At 36.3% G+C, this 24646-nt stretch overlaps 1 protein-coding gene across 6 annotated transcripts in view; it reads right to left on the bottom strand.

Annotated features, from left to right (window-relative positions):
• Positions 1-24646, bottom strand: part of SLC4A10 (solute carrier family 4 member 10) — a 187066-nt gene that overhangs the window by 81837 nt on the left and 80583 nt on the right. For 5 of the 6 annotated variants that reach the window (XM_053982052.1, XM_053982048.1, XM_053982047.1 and 2 more), the window contains exons 2-3: positions 12690-12771; positions 1099-1245 (exon numbers count right to left, since the gene is read on the bottom strand). Coding sequence is in view for 5 of the 6 variants with exons in the window: in XM_053982048.1 (XP_053838023.1) it covers positions 1099-1245; positions 12690-12771 (229 nt within the window). In the remaining variant the exon portion in view is untranslated. Of the gene's footprint in view, positions 1-1098; positions 1246-12689; positions 12772-15214; positions 15405-24646 lie in introns of all 6 variants that reach the window. The other variant, XM_053982049.1, reaches the window with a different exon arrangement.

Genomic DNA, 24646 nt, shown 5'->3' on the forward strand with positions numbered 1-24646 from the left:
AACTGGTTTCAGTATAGTACTGGGTCTTTGTACATTTGAAATCCATTCCAGACAGAACCACTACAGCCAATTTTTTCTTCACTGTTCAGTCTTCAAAACATAACTTGTATCTGCTGAGTTTGAAAAAGTCTTGACTTTGTTTTACTCTCAGTATAATAAACCATTGTGCAAGATTTGAGAATTTCAACCTCTAACCATCACCCCTTACAATATACTTGCTCAAAAGATTTCCACATACATAATACAAACTTCTGATTAAAAGAAAGTCTCATAATTACTATTCTGTAAGCTGAAATTACACTGGCACATTTCCCTAATGATTTAAAAACACACTATCAAATTGTTTTCTACACATGCTTCCATTATATTTTAAACACTTACCATAGCCTTGGACATTTCATCACATGCACTTTTTATTTTTGAACATGTTTATTTTTGTCTCATGTTTTGAGACAAAACTTGACTAATTTATTAATGACTGCCTTCTTCTCTTCTCTGTAATGTTTTCTAACTTAAAATTTTGAGAACTTAAGGAGTTTCATATCAAGTTTGTTTACTGAAAGGTATTTTTCCCTGCTTTTTCCTCTAGTCCACAGTTAGCAGATTCATGTTACAATGGCACATTTATGGTGTCATGTTAGGAAAAAGGTAAACACAGCCTAGATCATGGTTAGGATCTGATAAAAACACTGCAGCTTCAGTAACATCAACATTATTACAAAACTAGTTATATAGGACCACAGCTCTTCTATGTTACATTTTAGGGCCAGATACTCCAGAGCCTACCCTAAGGGCAGCTGGTGCCATAAAGCACTTCCCCCCTCAGTGGTGGCTGCAGTCTGCCCTTGTGAGAACACTTAGGTGCAGCTCCCACAGTGCTCCTTCAGTGCTAGAAACTAATGAGCTTTCTCATGTATTGACTGCACTGGCTGCTGCCCCTCAGTGGATTTGCTCAAAGGAATGAATCACCAGCAGAGGTTCTGGTGGATTCTCCAAAACCCTGCTGCTAATCGTGTCCAAGTGATAACAGGACAGAGTATGCACAATCATGCTGATGTTTATTATTCAAAGACCTATCAAAAATAAAATTTGTCTTACCAAAAGGAGGAGATTCTCTCCCATCTTCTAATCCTGAGTCCCGCTCTCTGTCTCTCTTTCTGTGTTTATGCCCACGGTGCCGATGGCGTCGGTGACTTTTTCTTCCACCCAGTGGCACATGAACCCCAATGAACAATGTTCGATGGCCTACACATAAAAAAAGGTGTCTTTGAGAAAGGAGCTATAGCAACATAACAACATATCCTTAACATATCCTTAAAAGCATTAATGGTATCATTCTTATGATAATTTTGAAACTATATAATATTGATTATTCTAATGTTAATAGTTGTAACAGCATTGGTTTGAATAATGATGATTAAGCATCACAGATACACAACCCCTTGATACAGGAAGAAATTCCAGTACTGAAGTCCTCAGGATGCAGTGCCAGATTTTTTTTTGCCTTCAAATTTTCATCTTTGTGTGTGAACTTGCATTAAAGCCAGACAGGTGTTCTGTTAAATGTCTTCCAAAACAGTAACATAAAGAGACACATGGATCTCTTTGGATTGAACATTTGGTAAAGTTGCTGTTTGCTCTGTGTGTACAAGAACTTTACCAAACTCGTTCCTATTTATGAGCCAAACCTTGACAGAATTCTTGTGGGAAATTCACTGAATAAAAAACAAAGAAGAAAGGGAAAAAAAGAAAGAAATTGAAAAAAACAATAAAACACTGTGTAAGCGAGAGCACAAAATCCCTATACCACTTTACATGCTCTTACATCATAAATACATTGCTGGTATCTTAGGGTGCTTTCATTTCTTCTGTTTTATTTTTTTAAATATATGAGAAGGTACATATTGTATGCCTGCTGCTTTCAAGCCTGATGAATTTTATGTTGTTGATCAAGCCCAAAATATTTAGGTCTCTTAGCTATGTGGGCTAACAGAATCAGAGCACAGTAAAGCATTTAGAAGGAGGAGAGCACAGCAGAAATGTGCACTAACCAGAACAAATGGGAAAGGAATCATGACTCACTACAGGCAGGTCTCCTACATTTACTCAGCAGAAAGACATAGCCCAGATTACTCATCTCAAATAACATTATTTTCTCCTTGAAATGAATATAACACAGCTCATGCATATTTGCTGCTTTGCTGTAATCATTCAGCAGTGTCAACCATCCAAAAATGTCAAGAACACCAAGCTAAGGTAGCACGTGATCTCTAATCCCATGGAGACTCCAGAGGAGGTAGAAAACACAGCAAAGCAGCATGTGTCACAAAACATCAAATAAATTCAATACTGACAGGAATTCTCTGCAGAGGCAGAGCTAAAAAAGCTGGAGAAAAGACTCTGGACAACACATTAGTTACTTCCTTAACTTTGATCCATGTAGGGGGAACTAGAAAGCAGAGACACCAATTTAGCCCAAGAAATGGTTTAAAGAGAACTGCTACCTTTTGCATATTTCAAATGCATTGCAGTCAGTACTGCATGACACAAGGAAAAATTCATTAAAAATATACTGAAGGACATGAGTAATGTAGTACTTTACATTTCCTTATCTCCCTCCTTGGACAGAAGAAAAAGCAAAACAACATTTTGAAAGGAAAGGTTTACTGTTCCTAAGACTTTAGTAATTTCCAAAGGTGCAAATAGATTGCTTTTTTAATTTAGTAACTAAGTACATTCCTGCTGCTTTGTGATAGAAGTGGGTATGCTTATCCTAGTTTTCTCCCACGTCAATGATCAGATTGTAGCTGCATCAGGAAATGCTGATCAAGACTCACATTTCAATTAATTTCCAGGGCTGAAAACACTTGAGTCCAGACTGTTCTTTATTCAGTACACTGGGATACAGTACCAGAACATTCATGTGTGTGTGTGTGTGTCTGAATGCCACAGCAATTTTCCTTATACAGACACAATCAGTTCACACTGAAAAAAAAACAGGAACCTGGAAACTGAAATAGGCATCAGGAAAAAGCAAAGTGGATTTTACTCTTTATGTGTGAACCTACTGAGACCAGCAGAGTGCTACCTAGGCATAATTTCAATAAACACATGGAGAAAGGTAGGTGCTTGTAACAAGGTTCAGACAAATAAGAGGAAAATAAACTGACAGGGGAAAAGCAATAGTTCTCTACAGAAAAATCATAGGGCAAAAAGCAAAAAATCTGAGAGTTAAGTAGTTCTGGTTTATTAAAAGATCACAACTGTGGAGCAAAAAGAGACCATCTGGGAACAAAAGAGTAATGAATTCTGAATTGCTGACAAAATGACAATGAATGATAGAAGCAGCAAAAAAAAAAAAAAAAAAAAAAAGAAAAAGGAAATACAAAAGAAATCCAATTACTGTATTACCTTACTTCAAGTAACCTTTTCATGGTAGATATTATGAGCTAGAGCCCAGAATGTAATGTATGCTTTTCTGTACAAATTGTCCAAGGCATTATTAAACAAGAGTTTCCAGAGAGCTCTCTAAATTTGCCAAGACTAGAAGGTCAAACATGGACAGAGCAGGGCAGATCTCAGGAAAACCTGATTAAAATTTCTAACAAGAAAAGGCATCTAGAACTGAGTGAACTCAGGAGCAACCAGGATAACCACTATCCAGGATATCCTTATAGATAATAACTGATCATATACGGGAATTTCTTTCATTTATCTTTAAGAACTTTTTTGTGTCTTTTATTATTTACTTCATCAAGATGCCAACTTAAAATGACTGAATATTGCTCAAATATTGTAAAATAATTCTGCTCTGCCATACATTTTCACAGGACCTAGCTCAATCAGATCATAATTTCTCATTCTTTTGACAAGGCTGCAAAGACATTGAAGTATGGGAAATAGTAATAACTGCAGGTTGCATCAGGGTACAAACCATTGACATCAGGTACAACCTAACAGCCATTCTCACACAGAACTGACACATGGTTTAAGAGGTGAACATAACACGTTGCTCTCCCTACCAAATGGGTGTGCTTTTTGTGTTAAAATTGGTTTTGGACCAATGGGAGGCACTGGGGTAAAAAAATCTGTACTCTTAGCATTCCATTAAAAAGATCTTAATTCCATAAATTAAGGGAAATATTTACAAATCCTTTCTCTCCATCTCCATTTTCCCTTGAAATGTCACATCACTCAAATAATTGTAATGGGATTTCCAGAAGTACCTAAGTTAAGTCATCAAGCGCCATCAATTATAATGGGTTATGTATTTTCAGAGCTTTAGAAATCCCACTACATTTCTTTTTCTTTCCATTTATTTAATGCATAAGATGGTAGCTAGGATAAGCTTCTGGTTTTAAAGACCCAGTATGCCAGATTCTGAAAACCATTTCTAGATGTTACTTCAGTCATTCTCAAGGGATATGCAGAAAATTCTTGCTATTCTGAGCCTAGGTTTTTAGATTATTAATTTGCTATTGGGTTCTTAAAATAAATTTAAATGTAAGTGTGGGATGTGCCCATGGGGAAGACACTGTGGGAATGCCATGGGAAACTACAGTCGTTTAGGATAAGGCATTTCCCCAGAGTCCTCTGCCCCCCAGTGCAAATGAGCACATGCCCATCACCTGTCAGTTTGTGGTTGTCATCTCCCCAAGTTCTGGAAAGTTCCCTGTTCTCATTGCTTCTAATGGTTCCCTCTGTAAACCGCTCCTTCCCTTTTCCCTCATTGGCCCAGTTTATGTTACCCCATCCCTTACACCCTCTTCCCATTGGATCATTTGTACCCTAGGTATGCCTTCCCTCCCCAGTTATGCACTCTGGCCCCTCCTTCTCCGAGGCTCTGGGAGTCTGCCTCCCCTGAGTGTGGTTGTCCCCCTGCTCCTATTTCTGCCTCCCTCCTCCTTCGATCAATCCTCAATAAACCCGCTCACATTCCAGCAGCTCAAGAGTCCTTCAGTCTTCCCGGTGGGGATTTTAATTACACTATCCAGGCACCCATTGACCAGCCAACTGAGGGTCACCCCATGGGACTCGGTCAGGGTAGTCCTCATTTAAGGAATTTCTCTTTTGAAACTCAGCAACCCCAAACAACACTCCTACTTAGATTATATTCTCAGAAATGTCTCTGCAAGATGTATTCATATTAATAATATATGTTTCATATATTTTTTTTTCTAGGGCAATGATTTCATACATCCACAAACTGAAGACACTTACAGCACAATAATTTTTATCTTCAAAAGTTTAGGGGGGATCCTGATTTTTCCACATGTTTATATGCACTTTCATCTGTCTCAAAGCTAATCATAATTAATAGGACCCCTTTTAAATATTTTATAATATCATTTGGATTTAATGTAATCCTGTAAAAATTAAAAAGAATGCTTTCTAACAAGGGTTATTAAATCCTTAAATACTTAAACTCAAGGAGTGTGTTAATGCTTTGAAGGTAAACCACAAGCTTCTTATGCTATAAATACATACATTTGAACTAACTTTATATTCTGGTTTTTATTCCCCAGCTATGTGCAATTTGATTCAGAATAGTCTTTTTATTAAAAATAATCTTTTTACAATTTACCACTGGATGTGTAGCACTGTATAAACATCATTGCAGAGCAGAGCAATTCAGTGCATTGCACTTCTTTAATAAGCTTTCACATTCTAAATAATCTTTGTATTTTCTCAGTGGGACTGTTTTTAAAAATTACTTGCTTCTAAATCCTAATACTGAAAATACTAATGTATGTGTTCATGTTTCACTTTCATAGCAGCACATATAGAATAAATCAACATTTGAGTTCAGAGTGTGTTTTTGCAAGGACAAAATCATAGTCTTTCTATGATAAAACACTACTGATGCTAATGTAAAGTTAATTGAAAAACTCCGGAAGATCAGATAAATCCTATGGCTCACTGATATCTAAACCAATTGTAACATAAATTAAACACAACATAAAGCATGGAGAAGAGCCTCTCTCAACATGGAAATTCTTTCAGGTCTCCATATTACACCAGGAATGTGAAACTCAAGTACTTCAGAGCTTCTTAGTGGACCATCTCAGTTGGTGGCAATTGTGTAAAAAAATTACTGTCCTGGATCTAAACATCCATGAGCACCAGATGCTCAGGGTCCATGTGCTTGTGCTGCCTTCCACCTGGGATTATCTGAATCTGCCTGAGGCACCTGCTGACCAAGGCTTTCAGATCCCTGCTCACAGGCATGGAGGGAAGGGGCAGACAAGGGAACAGATGGGTCTTGAAACACCTCCAGAAAGAGCAAAGGCAGGCTTCTGTGACCTACTGAGGAAACACATTGCAAAGGCAAGATGCCTTGAGAAAGAATACTTTGCCGGTAGTTCAAGCCAAGTCTCAGCTGACTGCTGACCTGAGCAGGACCAGAGGGGTTTCTCCCTCCTCTGGAAAACACTCAGTGACTTGAAGACTATCCTATGCATTGACAGCTGGAGCTGAACCAAATGCAATTTTTCATCCTCTCAAAAATGAATGGTGAGGTAGAGACAGAAAACCATCGGTCCATGTAGGGTTAAAAAATTGCCTTTTCCTTACAGGAAAGAAAGTGATTATGGTGAATTGTGTAGGAGTAGAGAGTACATGACTCATGATTCGTTATTGTAGTGCAGCAGGAAGGCAGAGTTGGAGAAAAAGCAGAAAGGACATAAGCAATCCTTCCTAAATCAACAGTTTATATTGCTGTTTGGGGTTATGGTTTGCCTAAAACCCATTTTTTACCTTTTTGCTGTGCCATAATTTGGAGGAACTGACAAGAAAACCTTCAGAGTTTCTTTTAGATTATACATGTATTTATATTCTAGAGTAGATTACAACAGAAATTATATAGAAAAAAAATAAAAACAATATCTCTGACTCAAGATAACATTAAGGAACACATTGAATATGGAGGATAAGAGCATTTCACTGATGTCATTAAAGTTAAGGACCTTTTAAAGATCATTCACTGCCCTCCCAAAAAAATCCTGCATTTAAGAAAAGATTTTTCCAGATGGTAGGTGGGCTAAAAAGTACTTTTTTACCAGCACTTATGTTTCAAATTTCCTAGATTCCTCCAGAGGAAACCAGAGGAGTTGTATGTATGGTTCTATCACGAGATCACGACCTTGCCAGACAAAAGAAAAAAAGCCAGCAGACACAGAAAAGAACCTGCTCAGATACACAACTCTTTCCACTGATGGAGAGTGAAGCTGTGGTTACTGGAGGGAAGAATTTGACCTATATTTCTAAATTAGCAACAAGCCAAAAACAAAAAGTAACCTCAGTACCAGTATGACTGTGTTAAAAAATGAATGTTTCTATCTTCTGATGCTGCAATTTAGCAGCTTTCACCAACAATGGCAAATTGGTTTATGTCAGTTTCATCTGGGATTTCACAAAGTGAAGTATTTGAAGGTATTAGTCCCTACTGAAAGCGTTTCCTGTCTGTGAAGCTCAGAGCAAATTCAAACCAAACTCACAACCAAACCTTATAATCAGCTAAAGACTGTGGTGTTCAACCAACACTGTAGCACTTGTTTGCTTCCATTATTTCATTATTTCAAAGAGATTCTGTGAACATATCCTTCAGACTTATTCATGAATCTTCAAGGTGAACCACCTTCCCACTAACACAGAAACTGCTGAGGAAGGACAAGGGGAGCAAAGGGATCAAACCAGGTGACTGCCGAGACAAAAGGAGAAAAGTGAGATCTCAAGGAATATTGAATTACACAAGAAAAAAACAAACTCGATGAGAGGCACTACAGAAACATGTACCTTAGGAATCACAAATGGAACAAGCTTGAGTATGTGATACCTGGTAGGCAACAAAATGAAAGAGCAACCTTTCATGTACAGACTAAGCAGGACTCTGCTTCCTCAGCTTTTATTGCTCCCACGGAAGCACAGCGAACATTGCTGCAAGGAGCACAAGCAAGGTCAGAGTCAACGTCAGGATGAGCAGGGCACCCCAGGGAAGCAGGGGATCTGTACTGACATAGCAACAAATTATTTGCAGTAGGCTGTAGTGTTCTGGGAGCCAAAGGGAAGGGAAATCTTGGTTGATGCTCCTGTCTGACCAAGCAGAGCCGGTGTCTGACTTGTTTCTATATTGAGGCACAGGTGAATCAAGGCCAGGTTATTAAAATTTATATTCGTTCAGTCCTATGAGCTGCTAGGTCCTATTAATGTTCAGGTAAATAATGTCAGTGGCAGATGGGTGTGCTATGATGTTATTTCTACATAAAAGGTCCAGTCTCTGAAAATAAAAGGCTACTTAAAATGCTTTAGCCACTCAAATCTCTACTAAGTTATAATATAGAGAGTTTAGCATTTAATCACAATGAGGTTTTTAATCTATTAAACCTAACAGTATATAATCAAAATTTCATTAAAATAATTCTTAAATTATTGTCACAAGCTAGAACAAATCTAAAAAGAAAAAAAAAACAACTAAAATAACCATTTTTAAAAGAGAATAATTAAATACTCTGGAGTTTCGCCTTTTTTGTTCAGCACCTACTGTCAAAACTATTCTTCATGCAGATTGTTAATTACAAAATACCTCTGCAAGATTTACAATTGATTTTGGGTTTATTAAGTTAAAATCTCAGCTTCTGCATCATTCTGTGATCTGCTAGTTATATTTATATTCTAATTAAGCTTGAAGGTTTTTTGTGACTTTCAGTAAGCAATCCACGTAATCTGAATTTTGTAAAAAGTGTCAGGAGGCATATTCTGATGTGCAGTCATGCATATACCAGATACAGTGTTTTATGTGTCCTCGGAGATATGAAACATGGCAAACTTGATTTCCCCTGAGGCAAATTTTCCCATGCCACTTAGGCAGATTAAAATGAATGAAACATAAAAAGCTTAAGCAAAATCTTGACTTCCCTGAATCAAGGATCATTTTGCCATTTTCTCCAACAGAGCCAGAATTCATCTCTGATTCATGCTGGGACCTTCACCTAGCAATCTGATCTCCACCCATCTCCCTTTTGAAGCTACTTCTCAAACTAGGTCACAGTAATACCCACAGCAGTTCTGAAATACTCTCACAAAAATCCCTAGTCTGCAGTTGAGCACCTCCAGCAAGGAGTCCATGGAACGGTCACTTTTCCCCTCAGCTAACACGGTGGGCATAAGGAAAAGACCTTGGTCACAGTGTATTTAGTGTCCATCCCCTTGCATATCTGCATAGTCCAAAAGTCAGCACGTGACCTGAGAGGATCTGAGATCTCCAGCCCAGAGCAATCCAAGAATTTCTGACCTATGAGATAAACAGTAGGTATATCCATCTGATCAGAAGCTGTTCTTACTGAACATACATTGAAGCAATGGCAGCCAGCCAGAGACAGCCCCACGGAATCAGCTGAGAGCAGCTGCTGAAGTGCATATCTGTCCATGAAAATGTGCCTAGCTGCCCTCAGTACAGGTACATGTACAACCTGTCATTTTGCAATTAAATACTTGAGCACCCAGAATCAGTGTCCAATTCTCACTTAAGAATTCCACCACTGGTAAAAATGACAGCATATTTATTTGAGTCAGATTTTTGTCTGTACACACATTCAAAGATCACATGCAAAACAGATGATTATAACCAGGGAATATAATCTCTTTTTTGCTTTTAGAAATGCTTTCTCAGTCCCTCCATCAATGCAATAGTCAAGCAAATGACCTATTCAATATTAGTGACTGATCCTGACCTTACAACTCACAAAAAATTAACTACATGGAAAAATAATTTGTGCTGAAAATCTGAATGCCAAACCTCTGGAAACAATTCACCTCTGAAGCACTACAAAACTTAAGTAAAAAGATACAGTTTGAAGCACTTACTGCAAGTATCATTACTGACACTAAGATGAGCACCACATCTCTTCCGTTCCCATAGGAACGGCAGTTCCTGTCTTATGTTCCCAAAGTTTTACTATACTGCTCATGGAAAGAAAATGCTGATCTAGAGAGACTGAGGCCAAAATCTATTCTTGTGTCCGTTCTTTGAGGCAGGATTAATCACCATATCTTCATGCTTTCAGCAAGAAATGTGCTTGCAATATACTTGCACAGTGACTGCCTAAAATATACAAGTCCAGATATTTACTAGGCTTTGAAATTTCAGATGGAAATTTCAGTACACATTTAAATCTGTATTTCTGAAGTTTTAATGTTGATAGTTTAAAATAAAAAAAAAAAAAGACAAAATACTTACAATTATAAGATTTAATAAGAAGAAATTGAATACTGATTTTCAGATTTAAGCCTGTAGCTCTTCATATGAATTTGAATTTTTGAAATGTTGCTGACACGGTGCCATTAAAACTTACACCCTGGCAAAGCTATTCTTCCCTAGAATATTCAGTAACTAGCTATTTACATTTTAAAAACATAAACCCAATTAAATGTCTGTCAAAAAGCTAATTACGTAATATATATTAATAGTCTGGTAATACTCTTTTTCTAAGACATGCAATTAGCACCTGATTATTTAATTTCATATTTCATTGCTGTTATGTCATTAGGAAAAAGGTACATTTTTCAGCAGAACCCAACACAATGTCAGTGAATAAGACAGGTATTTGTGAGTCACATTCTCTGTTTCTGGGGGGAGAAGTGCCTAAATGTACTGCAAAACAAATGGACATGCTATTAACAGCAAGTGGATATTAAAATCTGCTCTGTCTTCAAAACTTATTCTGTCACTTGGTATTTTTGAATGTAGAGATTAAATACAAACTGATCTGAATTTAGAGTGAGCATGAAATTATCTGAGAAAGCTAACTGCATCATGAAGGATTGATTCTACACTGAAAAATTGTTTTCTTAGAACATTATGAAACAATAGGGTTTTATTTTTAATAAAAGCAGATTCATTTGCTAACTGCAGAATTTTTCAATATTCTAAATTCAATTCAACTTAAATTGATGGGAAGATTGTGGGAGTGTCACTGCCATGTTCCAATTTCTACTGAAAACATCCTAAGAGCATATCTTTGAAATAATATTTTCACTGATATTTCACAGGAGCAACTCTACACATATAGGATGGTGGGGGGAAAAATAATTAAATACAGTTCTTAAATTATATTCCATTTAGTCACACATGGAACATCACAGTAATTCTGACAACCTTAATGTGATTTAAGCTTATGTGACAGCTTAAAGATGTCATTCTGCAGAAAGCTGTCCATCTTTAAAATGCCACCTTACTATCATCAATAAAATGATTCAGCAAAAGGATATTTATGTGGGTTGACTCACCCCACAAAATCTCTCTGAGTCAGTACCATGGAGAAAGGGAGACGGGGAGCTCCCACTCTTTTATTGAGTGTTTCTCTGAGGACGCCAGATACAGTGGTTTCTCTTTGATCAAAGATACAATCAAGGGAATGAAGATCACAGATTAAATGTGAGATTCAAAGCAGGAGGTTTTGTGTCTATGCCCAAAACTGGCATTGCCAGCCTGACCCACTGGTACTCTCACCCCAGGAAACAGCAAAACTGAATGTCACCCTGAAACATCTTACCTGAGATCTATCCTTGCACACACCCAGATTTCTCCCAGGCTGAGTAGAGAGCTACTTACCTCATACATGCCACACTGCACAACATCTAACATCCTTCTGTGAGAGACAACCTCACACAGACACAGCCAGCCCCTCTTAAATGCAGCTACATCTGCTTTTTGAGAGAGGCACTGCTGAAGGAAACAGCGACAGAGAGTTGCAGTGTAATGTTGGTATTTCAATGAAATCATCAATATGGCTAACATGTATCAGAGAATACAAAGTTCATACAGACAGAAAAAAAAAAAAGAAAAAAATTATTAAGTAATCAGTGGTAGGCATTTAGAAAACTCTAGTTCCTGCACAGATGCAGATAGCTCTCTTTAGAACTGAAGCAGGGAACTTTTCAGATGGAGCATGTTGATCTTAGTATTTCTTTTGGGCCAGTTCATGTGTGACAAAGACAGGAATCTCCATGTCCCACTACAAAAAACTAACAAAATCAGCCAGTTCCAGTCTCAGGAAAGAGATATCATATGTGCAACAGAAACTCATTTTCATCATAACTATAACTTGGGAGTTCACAAAACTCAATACAAGAATTTAAGTACAGTAGTAACCAAAATTTGGGATACACTAAACAAACAGAAATGCAATTGACTCATTAGACCAATATCTAAACAGTTCTCATAATTTCTCAGTTTCTTCTACATGGTAAAGTTAGGTGGTTTCTGCAGTGAGTATCGGTAAATATGTATCCAATCTCTGACACTCCAGAATCCTTTGGTTCAGCTGAAGATGTGGCTAGGCAGCCACACGAGGATTGTACTGCAAATGTAGAAGCCTTTATAAGTACTAAATCAGCAGTCCTGCTTGCAATTGCATACTTGAAAGCTTAAAAGACTTATCTAAAGTTACACATGCATATTCACAGGACTTGACCATAGATCACCAAAAACTATCAAACTCCTTCCACCATCATCTATTTCTGGACACTGCTGTGAGAGAAAACAGTATTTCTCTTTTTAAAATAAATGACAAGATTCTACTCTCTTGTCTCTTTGCATCCCTGCTCAAATCAATAAGTTCACACATTGGAATTGTATTTCAGTACTTTCAGAAGAAAGTGAAAACATAAAGCACAGAAAAATCATCCTTCACCTTCTAGATCTTCCTTTTCAAAATGTGTCTTGAGAATGGAGCGAGTTCCACCTCTATCCACAACAGCCTCTTCATCATTTCTCTACAAAACAGAAAAAAGGACAGATAAGCTACTTTTCATTTGGAAACTACTGGCAAGATTGTACAGTACTATAAAACAAAGATGGTTTTAATATTTCATTATTAACTTTTCTAACTCAAGAACAAAAATGGGTTTAAGAATTTAATTTTACTTATTAAATCTATTTCTTATGCATCAGTTTTTACTAAAGTATGATAACAGCTAACTGTGATGTGCAAAACTTCTGGTAAAACCTGCAAGATAATAAGTAAACACTGGTCACTGGAAACCAAGAAAAACATGAGCCAGTAGGACAATGAAAGAGATGAGAGAAGAAATGTCTGATCAAGGCAGCTTTATTCTTGTGCACCTTAAGAAAGGGGTTGCACACGTATTTTTGTCTTTAGACCAGGATCTTGAGCTACATGCAGAATTCCCTAACTATTACTACTAAGACTCCTTATATTTTGGCAAAGATAGAAAATAACACTCAGCGAAATAAAACTAACACCATGAAAACAACTGGCTGCACTTACTGGTGAATTGCAAAGCCTTTGCTTTTCTTTACACTAGATGCTGTGCTAAAATGAGTATTTGGTTCACTACAGGTTTGACATCACTTGTGAAAAAATCCAGCTGTTAAATAAAGTCTATATTTCACAACATGAAAGAGTGATTTCCATTAAATTATTATGAAAATTATGCATTATACAAAAGTACCGATTAATATATTTACTTGTCATTAGTAGAGGGGTTTTAGCAAATGATATTAGAACTAGAACTACTTGATTTCAATATGCAAAACTGGTATCTTAATGCAAGTCTGAAGCAAGGGGATTTAAATACCAGTGTTGCATGATATACATCTATATATAGAATGCAATGAAATAAAATGAGAAATGAAAGTCTTTGAGCACCTCTCCTTATAGATTAGATGCCTCAGGCAAAAAGATTCACTTATATAGCTTGCTGTGGTGCATTCTGGATGTAAGCTTTGTTTCAGGCTCCTTTCTTTTTTAAAAATAGCTGTCATGCTGTAGCTATCTTACACAGAAAAATCCTACGAGTGTGTCAGCACCAAGCATCTGGGCTGTTAAAGAAAGAAAAACCAAGTGTTAAAATGTCTTTATTAGAGCTTTCCCACAGATAATAGTGCATAACTAAAATATGGCAATAAGAAATGGGCTTCTATTGAAACTGTTTTTTCTTTTAATAATTTAGAATTAGCTAATAACCCATTAAGAGGCACCAGGAAAGTGTAACTTTGCACAAACCATCTGATCATTTTCCTAAAATGAATCCATTATTATAAAGCAGTTAGACATAACAATGCCATGCCCCTGGGTGAATGATTAGGCAGGATGTCAAAGGCCAAGTATAAGAGCCATATAATAAATAATGCTATTCTAACATAGAACATTTGCATCAGAAAGGAAGCAATGTTAGGAAGAATTTGCAGTGAGGAAAAGACTAAATTGCTGGGCAGTTTAAAGCCTTTAGAGATTATCTAAGTAAATTAAATACACATTAATTCATTAATATTTATCAAAATATGCTCATACACTTTGACTTCTCCTTTCCCATGTGTTCAATTTTCAGCTTCTGGCAGACTTTTACTTCTCTGCCTCCTCTTCCTGTAATGTCACAGCAAGTCTCAGTCTTGCCTCATTCTCAGAAGTGGGTTTGTTTCATTAATATTACAGGGAAAAACAGTTTAATTGGGAGTGCTGTGTTGTTAGCAATTCACTTGTCAAATTCTGAGCAAAGTCCAATTAAACAGGCCTGGCACTGAGCATGCTGACTTCCCAGGGAGCAGCACAAAAGCCACCTCACATTTACCAGTACAAGAGTTGTACTGCATTTACTCTAGAAGCAATTTCTGATTCCTGTACTGCCCCCTTGGAGGAGGGGAGAGTTGAGACAAAGGTTCACTTGCAGTTTAGTGCTTGAACTCATTGGGCAGTGAGGACTATTGCAATACAAAGAAAAACAAAATCCCACTCCACTCTCCCCTGGATTAATAGAGACTGGAAACCTAATTTCAATTAGTAAGGCTCTGCTTTTTATTAGAATTTCAGGAAAACTACTAATTTATAATTTTTAAGTGCTGCAATACATGAGAGTTTGAAACTGAAAATATAGGCAAAACTAACCATAATACAGTCATGGATGACAGAATTCATGCCAACCAAACTCCACACTAACATCCTCAAAGCCATGAATCTTGGGTGAATCTGCAGTTTGGCCTGTCAGTTTCACAAGGTTCAGAATAAGGCATGAAACTAAAAGTTCTTCATTGCCATGCCACATTTATGTCAGAATTCTACCACTTCTTCCTTTTACACCATTTGAAGATGAAGAAGGTACAAAATTTTACATAGGGCACAAATCTGCAAGGACTGGAGTAGTGAAACCATAAAGACATACTGCAGCAGCCTGCAAACAAATGTGTGGACACACTGACCATGTGCAAGTCCTTGGAACTGTCCATTACTGCAATGAGTTGCTTGCTGAGTCCAGTGAACACTGTGGTCTACTGCTTAAAGCATGGAAGAGGGATCCAGGAAGTCCCCAAGCGCTAATCCTGGATCTGCCACTGACTTGCTGTGTGGCCTTGGAAAAGTCACTTAATCTCTGTGCCTCAGCTTCCCCATCTGTAAAATAGGGATAATAATACTTACTTATCTACCTTCCTCACTGGGCTGCTCTGTGCCAAAATAAATTTTCACACAGCATTTCAGAGATGTAAGGCACTACAGAAGTGCCAAGTCATTCAATTTAAGAAATTTTACCCATGTGAATACATAACGATAGGAAATAAGAAATTGATAAAAAACATTAAGGCATAAACTTTCTCTTTTGCTTACATCAAACCAATGTATATTAATACCTTGCAATAGTTTTACATTGCACAACTTCAACAAAGATACTTAAGAATAAATGTAGGGGTTTTTTTTTTTCTGCCAGCCTAATTTAAGAGCAATGCTGGAGAAGCCAGTGGAATTATATTTCAGTGAAGCTATAATCAAAGTGTAATAAACTTTTCATAAACAATATAACACCTCGTCGCTCTCTTTTTCATAATATTTGTTAATATCTTATGGTTTTACATAGTCATCACATAATAGTTGATCTAAAATTTATTTCCCTACAGTAATAAAATACCAGCAAACACACAGTAGAAGAAATAATGTATCTGAGATAAAATAGCAAGAAAAAGCCAAAGCTTTTTACATGGAAACCACAAGTTCCTTAGAGACTAGAGCCCAGCAACCCTACTCAGTCCATGATTTTTTTAATGTCTTAAATTTTCCAAATGAATGCTGGAATAACCTTCAACATGCAGCATCTATTTCATGTAAGTCTTATAAATACAGTTGTTACTATATTTGTTTCTACATAGAAGTTCAAACACGGTGGCAAGTACAGAAAAGCAGACAATAGAGTCATCTTCTGCATGCTTTACATTGCAACCACATTGCACTGAAAATATGTATTTGAAGTTGAACAAAATACAAAAGACATTACTTTTTGGCAAGTAATCACAAAGGAAGAAAGTTACTGTGAGTCCTAGAGTATGGATTTTCAAGCCTTAGATAAACAACCTGCTTTTCAGAGTATAAAGTCAGACTACAGCTGTTGCCAGGAATTATAAGTGTACTGGTTAGAAGGAATAAAAAGGTCCATGACTTAGAAATCAAAACCAAATGCCTTAAGTTTCCTTTCCACCTATGTATTGATAAAGGTCAGCATCCAGGATATTCCAATAAATATCAGGATAGTCCAATATAAAAATGATCTCCTGGAAAGCTTCCCAAAGTGACCCTCTTTAGCTATGATACAGCCCTAACTACAATTCATAACAGGTTGCAAAGAGATTGGTCCTTGACCTGCCACCTCCCAGAACTGTGCACTGCCCTTCCACATCTCAGAACAACTTAGTTGATGAAAAAATACACTTTTAGAAAAGCTGAGAAACATCATTTTATGACAGATGTTTTTGTGTCTTTTTAGATACTGTCTATGCTTTCATCACATTGTAGATGACTGGGTGGAGAGAAAAAGGAAATTAACTACTTTCAAAGGTGGATCTATACAAAGGCACATAACAAACCTCTTTAAATATGTATGTCTAACGTAGACACACTCTTGTAGAACTTCAGTATATTTCTAGATGATGGAATTAGGACATATTCCACATCTTCTGGAAGACAACAAGGTAGACTGAAATCCAGGTGACAATCTTTGATTTGAAATTATCTATACAGTTATTATATTTATTTATTACAAGAGGAAAATCAATATATTATCTTAAAAGACAGTTGCATATGTGGTAAGTACATTTCTCTTTCTTTTAGGATTTTTTATAGAGCTGTACAGAGAGAAAGAAAGAGAAAACAATTTCTATTTTTGTTTTTTGTTTTTATTATGCGGAATGCGTTTGGAGAATTGTTTACTTGGGGTGATTGCTTGATTGGATTCTGGTGAGGATTGTTTGAGCCTGATGGCTAATTAAATTTACCTGTGTCTGGATTCTCGAGAACAGTGTCACAAGTTGTTAGTAGTTAAATATGGTAGTTAGAAAAGTAGGTATGTAGTTCTAGTATCTTCCTTTATATAGTATATTAATGTATTATAGCACAGTTATAATAAAGAAATCATTCAGCCTTCTGAACTGATGTTGGACATTATCATTTCTTCCCATTGGGTTCACCTACATTTTACATTATGCATACATCATAAAAACAACTTGGATACTGGACAAACATTTACTAAAGATCATCTGTGTTGATCACTACAGCAAATGAAATATTAGTGAATATATAGTAAACAATAAATATACATTAGGAAACAGGAAATTAGGACAACAGGGAAGTATTAAATACTTGCAAAGAGTATGTCTCACTGTCTTTCCCTTGGTAGTTTCAGTGATCACTAGTATGACACCTAATACCTAATATATTTTGAGTAGACAAGTCAAAATGGCTAACAGAAAAAATCTTATTTTACATGGAAAACTACAAAAATTTTTTGTTCCTTTTTTTTATCTATTCTTTTTCATACCTGGCTACTTTATTTTCTGTCCTGGTATTTGTTCAGTGTTTTCAATAAAGTGGAAGATTGTTTCCCTTTGAAATACAATGCAGAACTCAGCTACAAAGAGTATTAATATTCCACTTTTTTTTTTCACAGTTTTTAAGACTCTCAGTCAAATCCTATCCCTTTTAAATTACATTCTTAATATACTCACAGAATAAATCATATCAACATAAACCTTTTTTCCAGCATCCTTCTTTCTTGAAAAATCTATAACTGAGCAGAAGACATTTTGATTTTTCACACACTAGAAATTATGCATATGACACACCTGCTGACTCATAAGGAAAATAATCATGGTATTAATTGCATCTTCATATAAGCCCCTTATTGATGATTAGACAACCTACATAATTCTGAAATGCCATCTGGAATTCATGAACACCTGTCAGCATAAAACATGAAATACTGCCTTCCCTTAAACAATGGAAAGCTGTAATGTTGTGCTGGTTTTGGCTGGGGTAGAGTTACTTTTCTGCACAGTGCTGGTAGGGGGCTGTGTTGTGGGTTTGTGCTGAACACAGGTTGATAATTCAGAGCTGTTTTGCTTTTGCTGAGCAGGGCTTGCACTGAGCCAAGGCCCTTTCTGCTCCTTGTACGGCCACACTGGAGAGGGGGCTGGGGGTGCCTGCGAGACACAGCTGGGACAGGGGACCCCAAGTGACCACAGGGACATTCCAGACCACATGACATCATGCTCAGCATAGAAAGAGGGGGAAAAAAGAGGAAAGGGGGAGGACATCTGGAGTGACAGTGCTTGTCTTCCCAAGTCACCATGACCTGTGATGGGGACCTGCTCTCCTGGAGATGGCTGAACACCTGCCTGCCCACAGGAAGCAGGGAATGAATTCCTTATCTTGTTTAGCTTGTGTGGGTGGCTTTTGCTTTCCCTATTAAACTGTATCGCAATCCGTAAGTTCTCTTACTTTTACTCTTCTGGTTTTCTCCCCCATCCCACTGGCGTGGGAATGAACAAGCAGCTGCATGGGGCTTGGCTGCTGACTGGGGTTAAACTATGACAAACATACAATTATCTCATTTATATTATCAAAAATTACGTATGTTTAAAAGATGGAATTCTAACATGTTCATTTCAGTTTATACCTATTATCATAAAGTTAGTGGTATAAAACTTGTGTATTTACCTTTCCAGTGGTCTGTAATAAAATACTAAACATTTTTGCAGACACCACACACACAAAAATTTTCTCAGTTCCAACATTACTGTTTTCTGTTATATTCATTTTATAGAATCATTACACAGTATTTGTATTTTTAAGGTCATTTTGGTTGAGTTCAGCTTAACATTTCATAAAGATGTCATTACTAAAGATATGGAAAACTAAGTTACTTGAACTCAAGAGCTACCAAGTGCATATTGGAAATATTTTGCAAAGACAATTAACTTAAATTAACTTAAATTTTTAGCCTTAAAAGGCTAAAAATCTGTTACATGTAGATGTCTGTTGTAGGAGGAAAATTACTGGTAACTGCCATGTTCAATCTTGTCCTTTAAACTGTCCTTGAGCAGACAGGCTCACACAAAACTGATTTAATGCACAGTCTGTATGCCAACAATTTAGGTGCTATAATTCTGTTCTCTTTCTGAAGACAAACACACAGGGTTTAAAAAAAAAAAACCTTGTTTTCAATATTATCATGTTTAATTGCTTACATTACATATAGCAGTCTTCTGAGGTGGAAAGTACAGTGAATTTTATCTTTCGGATGAAATATAATTGCTTTTCCATTCCACTAGCTACATTATATCATCCTTTTTCCCTCTATCTACCTATCAAAGAAGACCCATCAAAACACATTTATAATGCAATAAGGTCTGTTCTGTAAGGTCTGAAGATCATTTTTTTAAGTGTCCCTTCAATAGCACTACTTTTATGGCAGCTTTCTGGAGTAATCACTACTGGTTAACATAAAGCACAGCTTTCCTTTGGGTCAGCTCTGCTCCACATAGTTCAGGCTACACAACAAAGTAAGAAGCAATTAGTTTTCATCCCAGATTTGCATCTTCCCCAGGGCTGCATGTCATATGCATAAAAGCATACTTCTCTGTCTTCTTTTTTTCCTCTTTTCTATTTTTATAGCAAAAGCCAAGATAATATTTAGCATGACTCAATAATGAAATGTCATGTTCTGCAATGCTGCTAAAAATTGCACTAATCAGCACTAGCTTCAAAGAACTGATTTGGCACTGGCCTCAGACTGAACACATATTTAATGTTATAATGCAATTTCTGTAACATATAAGCATAGAGAATCATTTCAGACATTAACTCTAAGCACAAAGTATTGCTATAAATAAAACAAAACACAAGCAGTTTTACACAGAATTAAATCTCAGTAATAGTTGTAATTCCTGTGTTCATCTGCCTTGAAGCATCCTGAGCTTGTTATATATCATTATGCACAAAAGAGCAGCTATAAACTGACACATAAATATTTTCTTCATATTTAATATGAAATCTTCTTTCTTAGAAAAGCCATTTTAGGTAGAAACAATAAATTTCTTCCATTTGCAAGGCAAACAAAAAAAAAACACTCTTTATCTATTCTCCATACACCTATCCAACTGAAGACAACGTTTTTATTTGAAAAGATTAAACAAAAAATCAAGGCAAAACAGGAGCTTAACTTTTTGCAATGGTCAGGTGTCCCACTTTTTCTGCCTAACAGGGTGGGGACAATTGCAACAAAACATGGACCAAAAAATTTTCCCACTTAAAACACTTGATAAACTGGTTAGAGCACTGGATATAATAATCAAATAATGAACTTCTAAATCCTTTCTGGATTCTGGTACCTGTTTTAAAGTACCTACATTTAATTGCAGCTGCTTACCATGTTTTCTATTCCTTGGAGTAAATTTATCAGGACTGCCGAAGTGATGCAAACACCTTACAAAACCTGAACAAAGCACTTAGGTTATTGTGGTTTTTTTTAATATTTTCAGTCACATTCAGAATCTCAAAACTTCTTCCTTTCCTTCTACCCTATCACTTCTGCCAGATCTGCAAACTAATCTTTATTCAATTGCTAGTTTCAGACAGATGTCTGAATAAATAAAAGACAGTACTCCTTGCTGCTATGTAGATGTAGAAGTAGGGTAACATCTTTATTCCTTTTACTTCACATTTTTTTACTACACTGAGATTTTATTCCTTTTACTTCATATTTTTTACTACACTGTGAAATACTTGGAAGTTCTAGAGAGGAGAACAGCATAGATGGTTATTTTGTCCTCTGTGGTTATTATTTCAATTTCTTATGTCTTTCTAGTGCAGTACCATTAGCTGAAATCCTCTTTTCTCACTTCATAGCAATGGCTATGTCAACTACTACAGAGAAGTCTAACAGCAAGAAGATGGATGTGAAGGCTTTATCCAAAGCCCAAATGAGATTTAATTTCAGCTTGTCTGGCCTCTCTCTTGTCCCAGTGCCAGTTGAGGACAGATCCAGGATAACAGCCCTATTTAGGTGTAGTTAGAAGCTGAACATGCAGACTTTAGCCCACTATGCAATAGGATTTTAGCTACTGGGCAGCAAAGGGGGAAAAAGTATGTAATTGCTAGTAATCAGCAGTAAGATGTATTTGGTTTTAAGTTGGATACACTTCCCATCTTAAGGGGTCTCCTTTCAGCCTCAGAAATTATGACATGTTTTCAGATTTCTTCACCTCAAAATAGGGTCAGGGAGAGGAATCATAGAAGAGATCTTCTTGAAGCAGCTACTCATGTGGAAATAGCAAGTGCAAAGAAGAAAAAGGGTCATGACCAACTTTTCAGAACCCATTTTGACAACAACAACACAGGAGAGAGGAGTTTTTGTCTTCCTTTACAGCCAGCCACAAAAATTTTGTTGTTTGGCAACTGCATCTTTTAGATGCAAATATATGCCAACCACATTTCAAAATTATCTTTTTTTGACATCATAAGCCAGCAACATCAATAATAAACTAAATCACTCTCTGAAACACCAATATAATGTACAGCAATTCTTCTGCTTCTCAAACCACTTTCAATTGTATTTGACAAACACTTTCTTCAAACACAATACAAGGATTAGTGACAGTAGCAGGAAGGTTTCTCATGCTGACCTTCAATAGAAATATGCCAACACTAGTGATATTGTTTCCCTTCTAACAGTGGAGGTAGCCTGGCTGAACCAAATCTAACTGAAGTGTTAAAAAATAGCATGGTCATTTTGTCATTCATTTTCAGGAAAAAATTAACATCCAATACCATAAAATTTTCTGTTACAAGGCCAAAGATTAAATCAGATTCCTTGTGAGCCTTCAGAGTTGACTTCTATATGACCTATTGTCCTCTAGAAGAGAAAAGAAGATTGTATTTGGTTTGTTTGGCTTTTTATTTTTTTTTTAACTGAAACTGGTAAATAGTTTCCTTGAATGAAACTGACAGGTCTTCCTGATCAAAACCTATAAATTCAAATGTAGGGTTTAATCTAAAGAGCTCCCAAGTCATCTATATTTTCAGGGACTAACTTCAGCAGAAAATCTAGAACTGATGACCCAGTATTTCTGCTCTCCAAAGATTTAGGTTGATCTGTATGATTTTGTTGTCATGAGTGAATTTTTTATCAAGGCAACTGTAATTGATGTGACTGAAAAACACAAACCTGTATCACTGAGAAATGTTCTGCTGCATGCAAATGAACAGCTACCACCATGGAAATGGAGACCTTTTGCACTGTCAATACAGTCAGAGCATAAGGAGAAACTTCTCATAGTTAGACAATGATATTCTGATTATCTTTGCTCTCCCTCTTTATCTGTCTCAGATCATCAGTAAACCATGGTGACCAGGAAGGGTAATCCTAGAGAAAAGAGTTAGGAGTCCCTTATTCACAAGAAGATAAAAAGATAATTAAATCCTCCAAGCGACTTACAATACTATCAGCTATCTGAAAGTTCAGGTGGTCTAGTTAATTCACACAGGTATTAAGAAAAGCAGGAAACAGTACAAAAGCAGTGAGGACAGGGAAGGAAAAGACAGAAAAGAAATAAGTGAGATAATGAAATTGATAATCTATTCTGAGAAATAACAGGAGAAATAAACAGATTTCAAATGTCAAGTCACTTGTGCATCCTTTCTGCCCCAGCAATAAAACACTGCACTGTAAGGAAAATTTTCATATTGAAGACTCATTCAAAATATATTGGGAAAATTATCATGATAGTGGATTAGATAAGGAGGGATTTGTATAGCTTACAACTTTAGACAGCACAACATAAATAGTCGGGAATTTGAAATGTGCTGCCAAAGAATCAAAGATAAATAAGAATTAAATAGTAGTTGAACTGGTCTTTCTACCTCTTAGATCTAAGAATTAAACTTGTACACATTGCCCACCTGTTGTAATCTGGAAGTTTTAAAATCATCACTTCCATGTGATAGTCTAGTTGTCCTAGACTAGTCAAGACACTTGAAAATAAAAACAAGCTAAAAGTTGAAAACAAGTTATGTAACTTTAATAGTGTGCTTCATGTTGAAATTACAGAATGTAACTTTTGGAAAGGAAAAGAGTATATACTGTAGAGTAGAAAGTAGGTGGCAGTACATCTGTACATGGCAGTACATCTTTCGTCAGTGCTTCTACATGAAAATGTTTTATTTTTAGAGAAGACTGCTATTATTTTAATTTTAAATTTTCTCATAATGCCACTAAATTGACAGACCCATATGCAAATTTAGAGAACACAACAATGTCCATCAGACCAAGCTTTGAAGAGTATTTATCTAAATGATCCCAGTGGTCAGTACTTTAGGAAAACAGTAGAAATTACTAGATATCAAGTTTTACTGGCACATGACAGGTAATGAAATTTTTGAGTTACATATCATTACTTTTATCTCCTGTACTGCTCTAAAGTGAAAACAGTTACAAGCATGATGACAAAAAATAATATCCAACACATACCCATCATACCCTTCCTTGTCAAGATAACACCATCTCCTTTTATTAAAGAATGGATTCGTTTGTGGTGAACAAAAAAGAGAATTCTTATAATTTAAACATGCCACAAGCTATTTGGATCAATCTTTGAATTATTACAAATTGTACCAGGCTTATCATAATATTATTAAGGTTGTAAAAGACCTCCAAGATCATCAAGTCCAACTCTGACCTAATACCACCATACCCACTCAACTATATACAAAGCTTTTGAACAATCACTCATTTTTAGAACACTTCCAAGAACAGTAACTCCAATGCTTCCCTGTGGAGTCTCTTTCAGTGTTAAACACTCTTTCAGACAGTGCAACAGGTGCTTCCTCTTCAAGCACAATCTTAATGTAGGAATTAAAAAGTAAAAATAATCTACTGATCTGAACTGCAAGTTCTGCCTACTTTTTCTTTGACTAGCATTGCTATTAAATAAGTATGTGTATGCATATGTGAAGGAAAAAAAATGTCTATGGGCTCCACTGATATATATGCTGCAAATACATGTATGATGTGCTTGTCCAAAAAATGACTTAATTTATAAATCAATAATCACATAACTTAAAGAAGGTGTAACAGTTTACAGGAATACAAACAATAAATAGCCATGGCTTAAGGGTACTTAGCAACCTAAGTGTAGTAAGATGAACACAACTAGCACATTTGCCAAGTCATTAACAGGTTATAATTCACTTTATAGACTACAGAAAGAGTTTTGATGAGGATCTTCAAAGATTGGGTGCTGTGAAATAAAGTTCACTAATGACTATAAGATGAATGGCAATTGGGAAATCAAAGTTGATACTATACTGCCAGT

Source organism: Vidua macroura, chromosome 7 (assembly GCF_024509145.1).
Source record: "Vidua macroura isolate BioBank_ID:100142 chromosome 7, ASM2450914v1, whole genome shotgun sequence".
In the NCBI taxonomy this organism is placed as follows: Eukaryota; Metazoa; Chordata; class Aves; order Passeriformes; family Viduidae; genus Vidua; species Vidua macroura.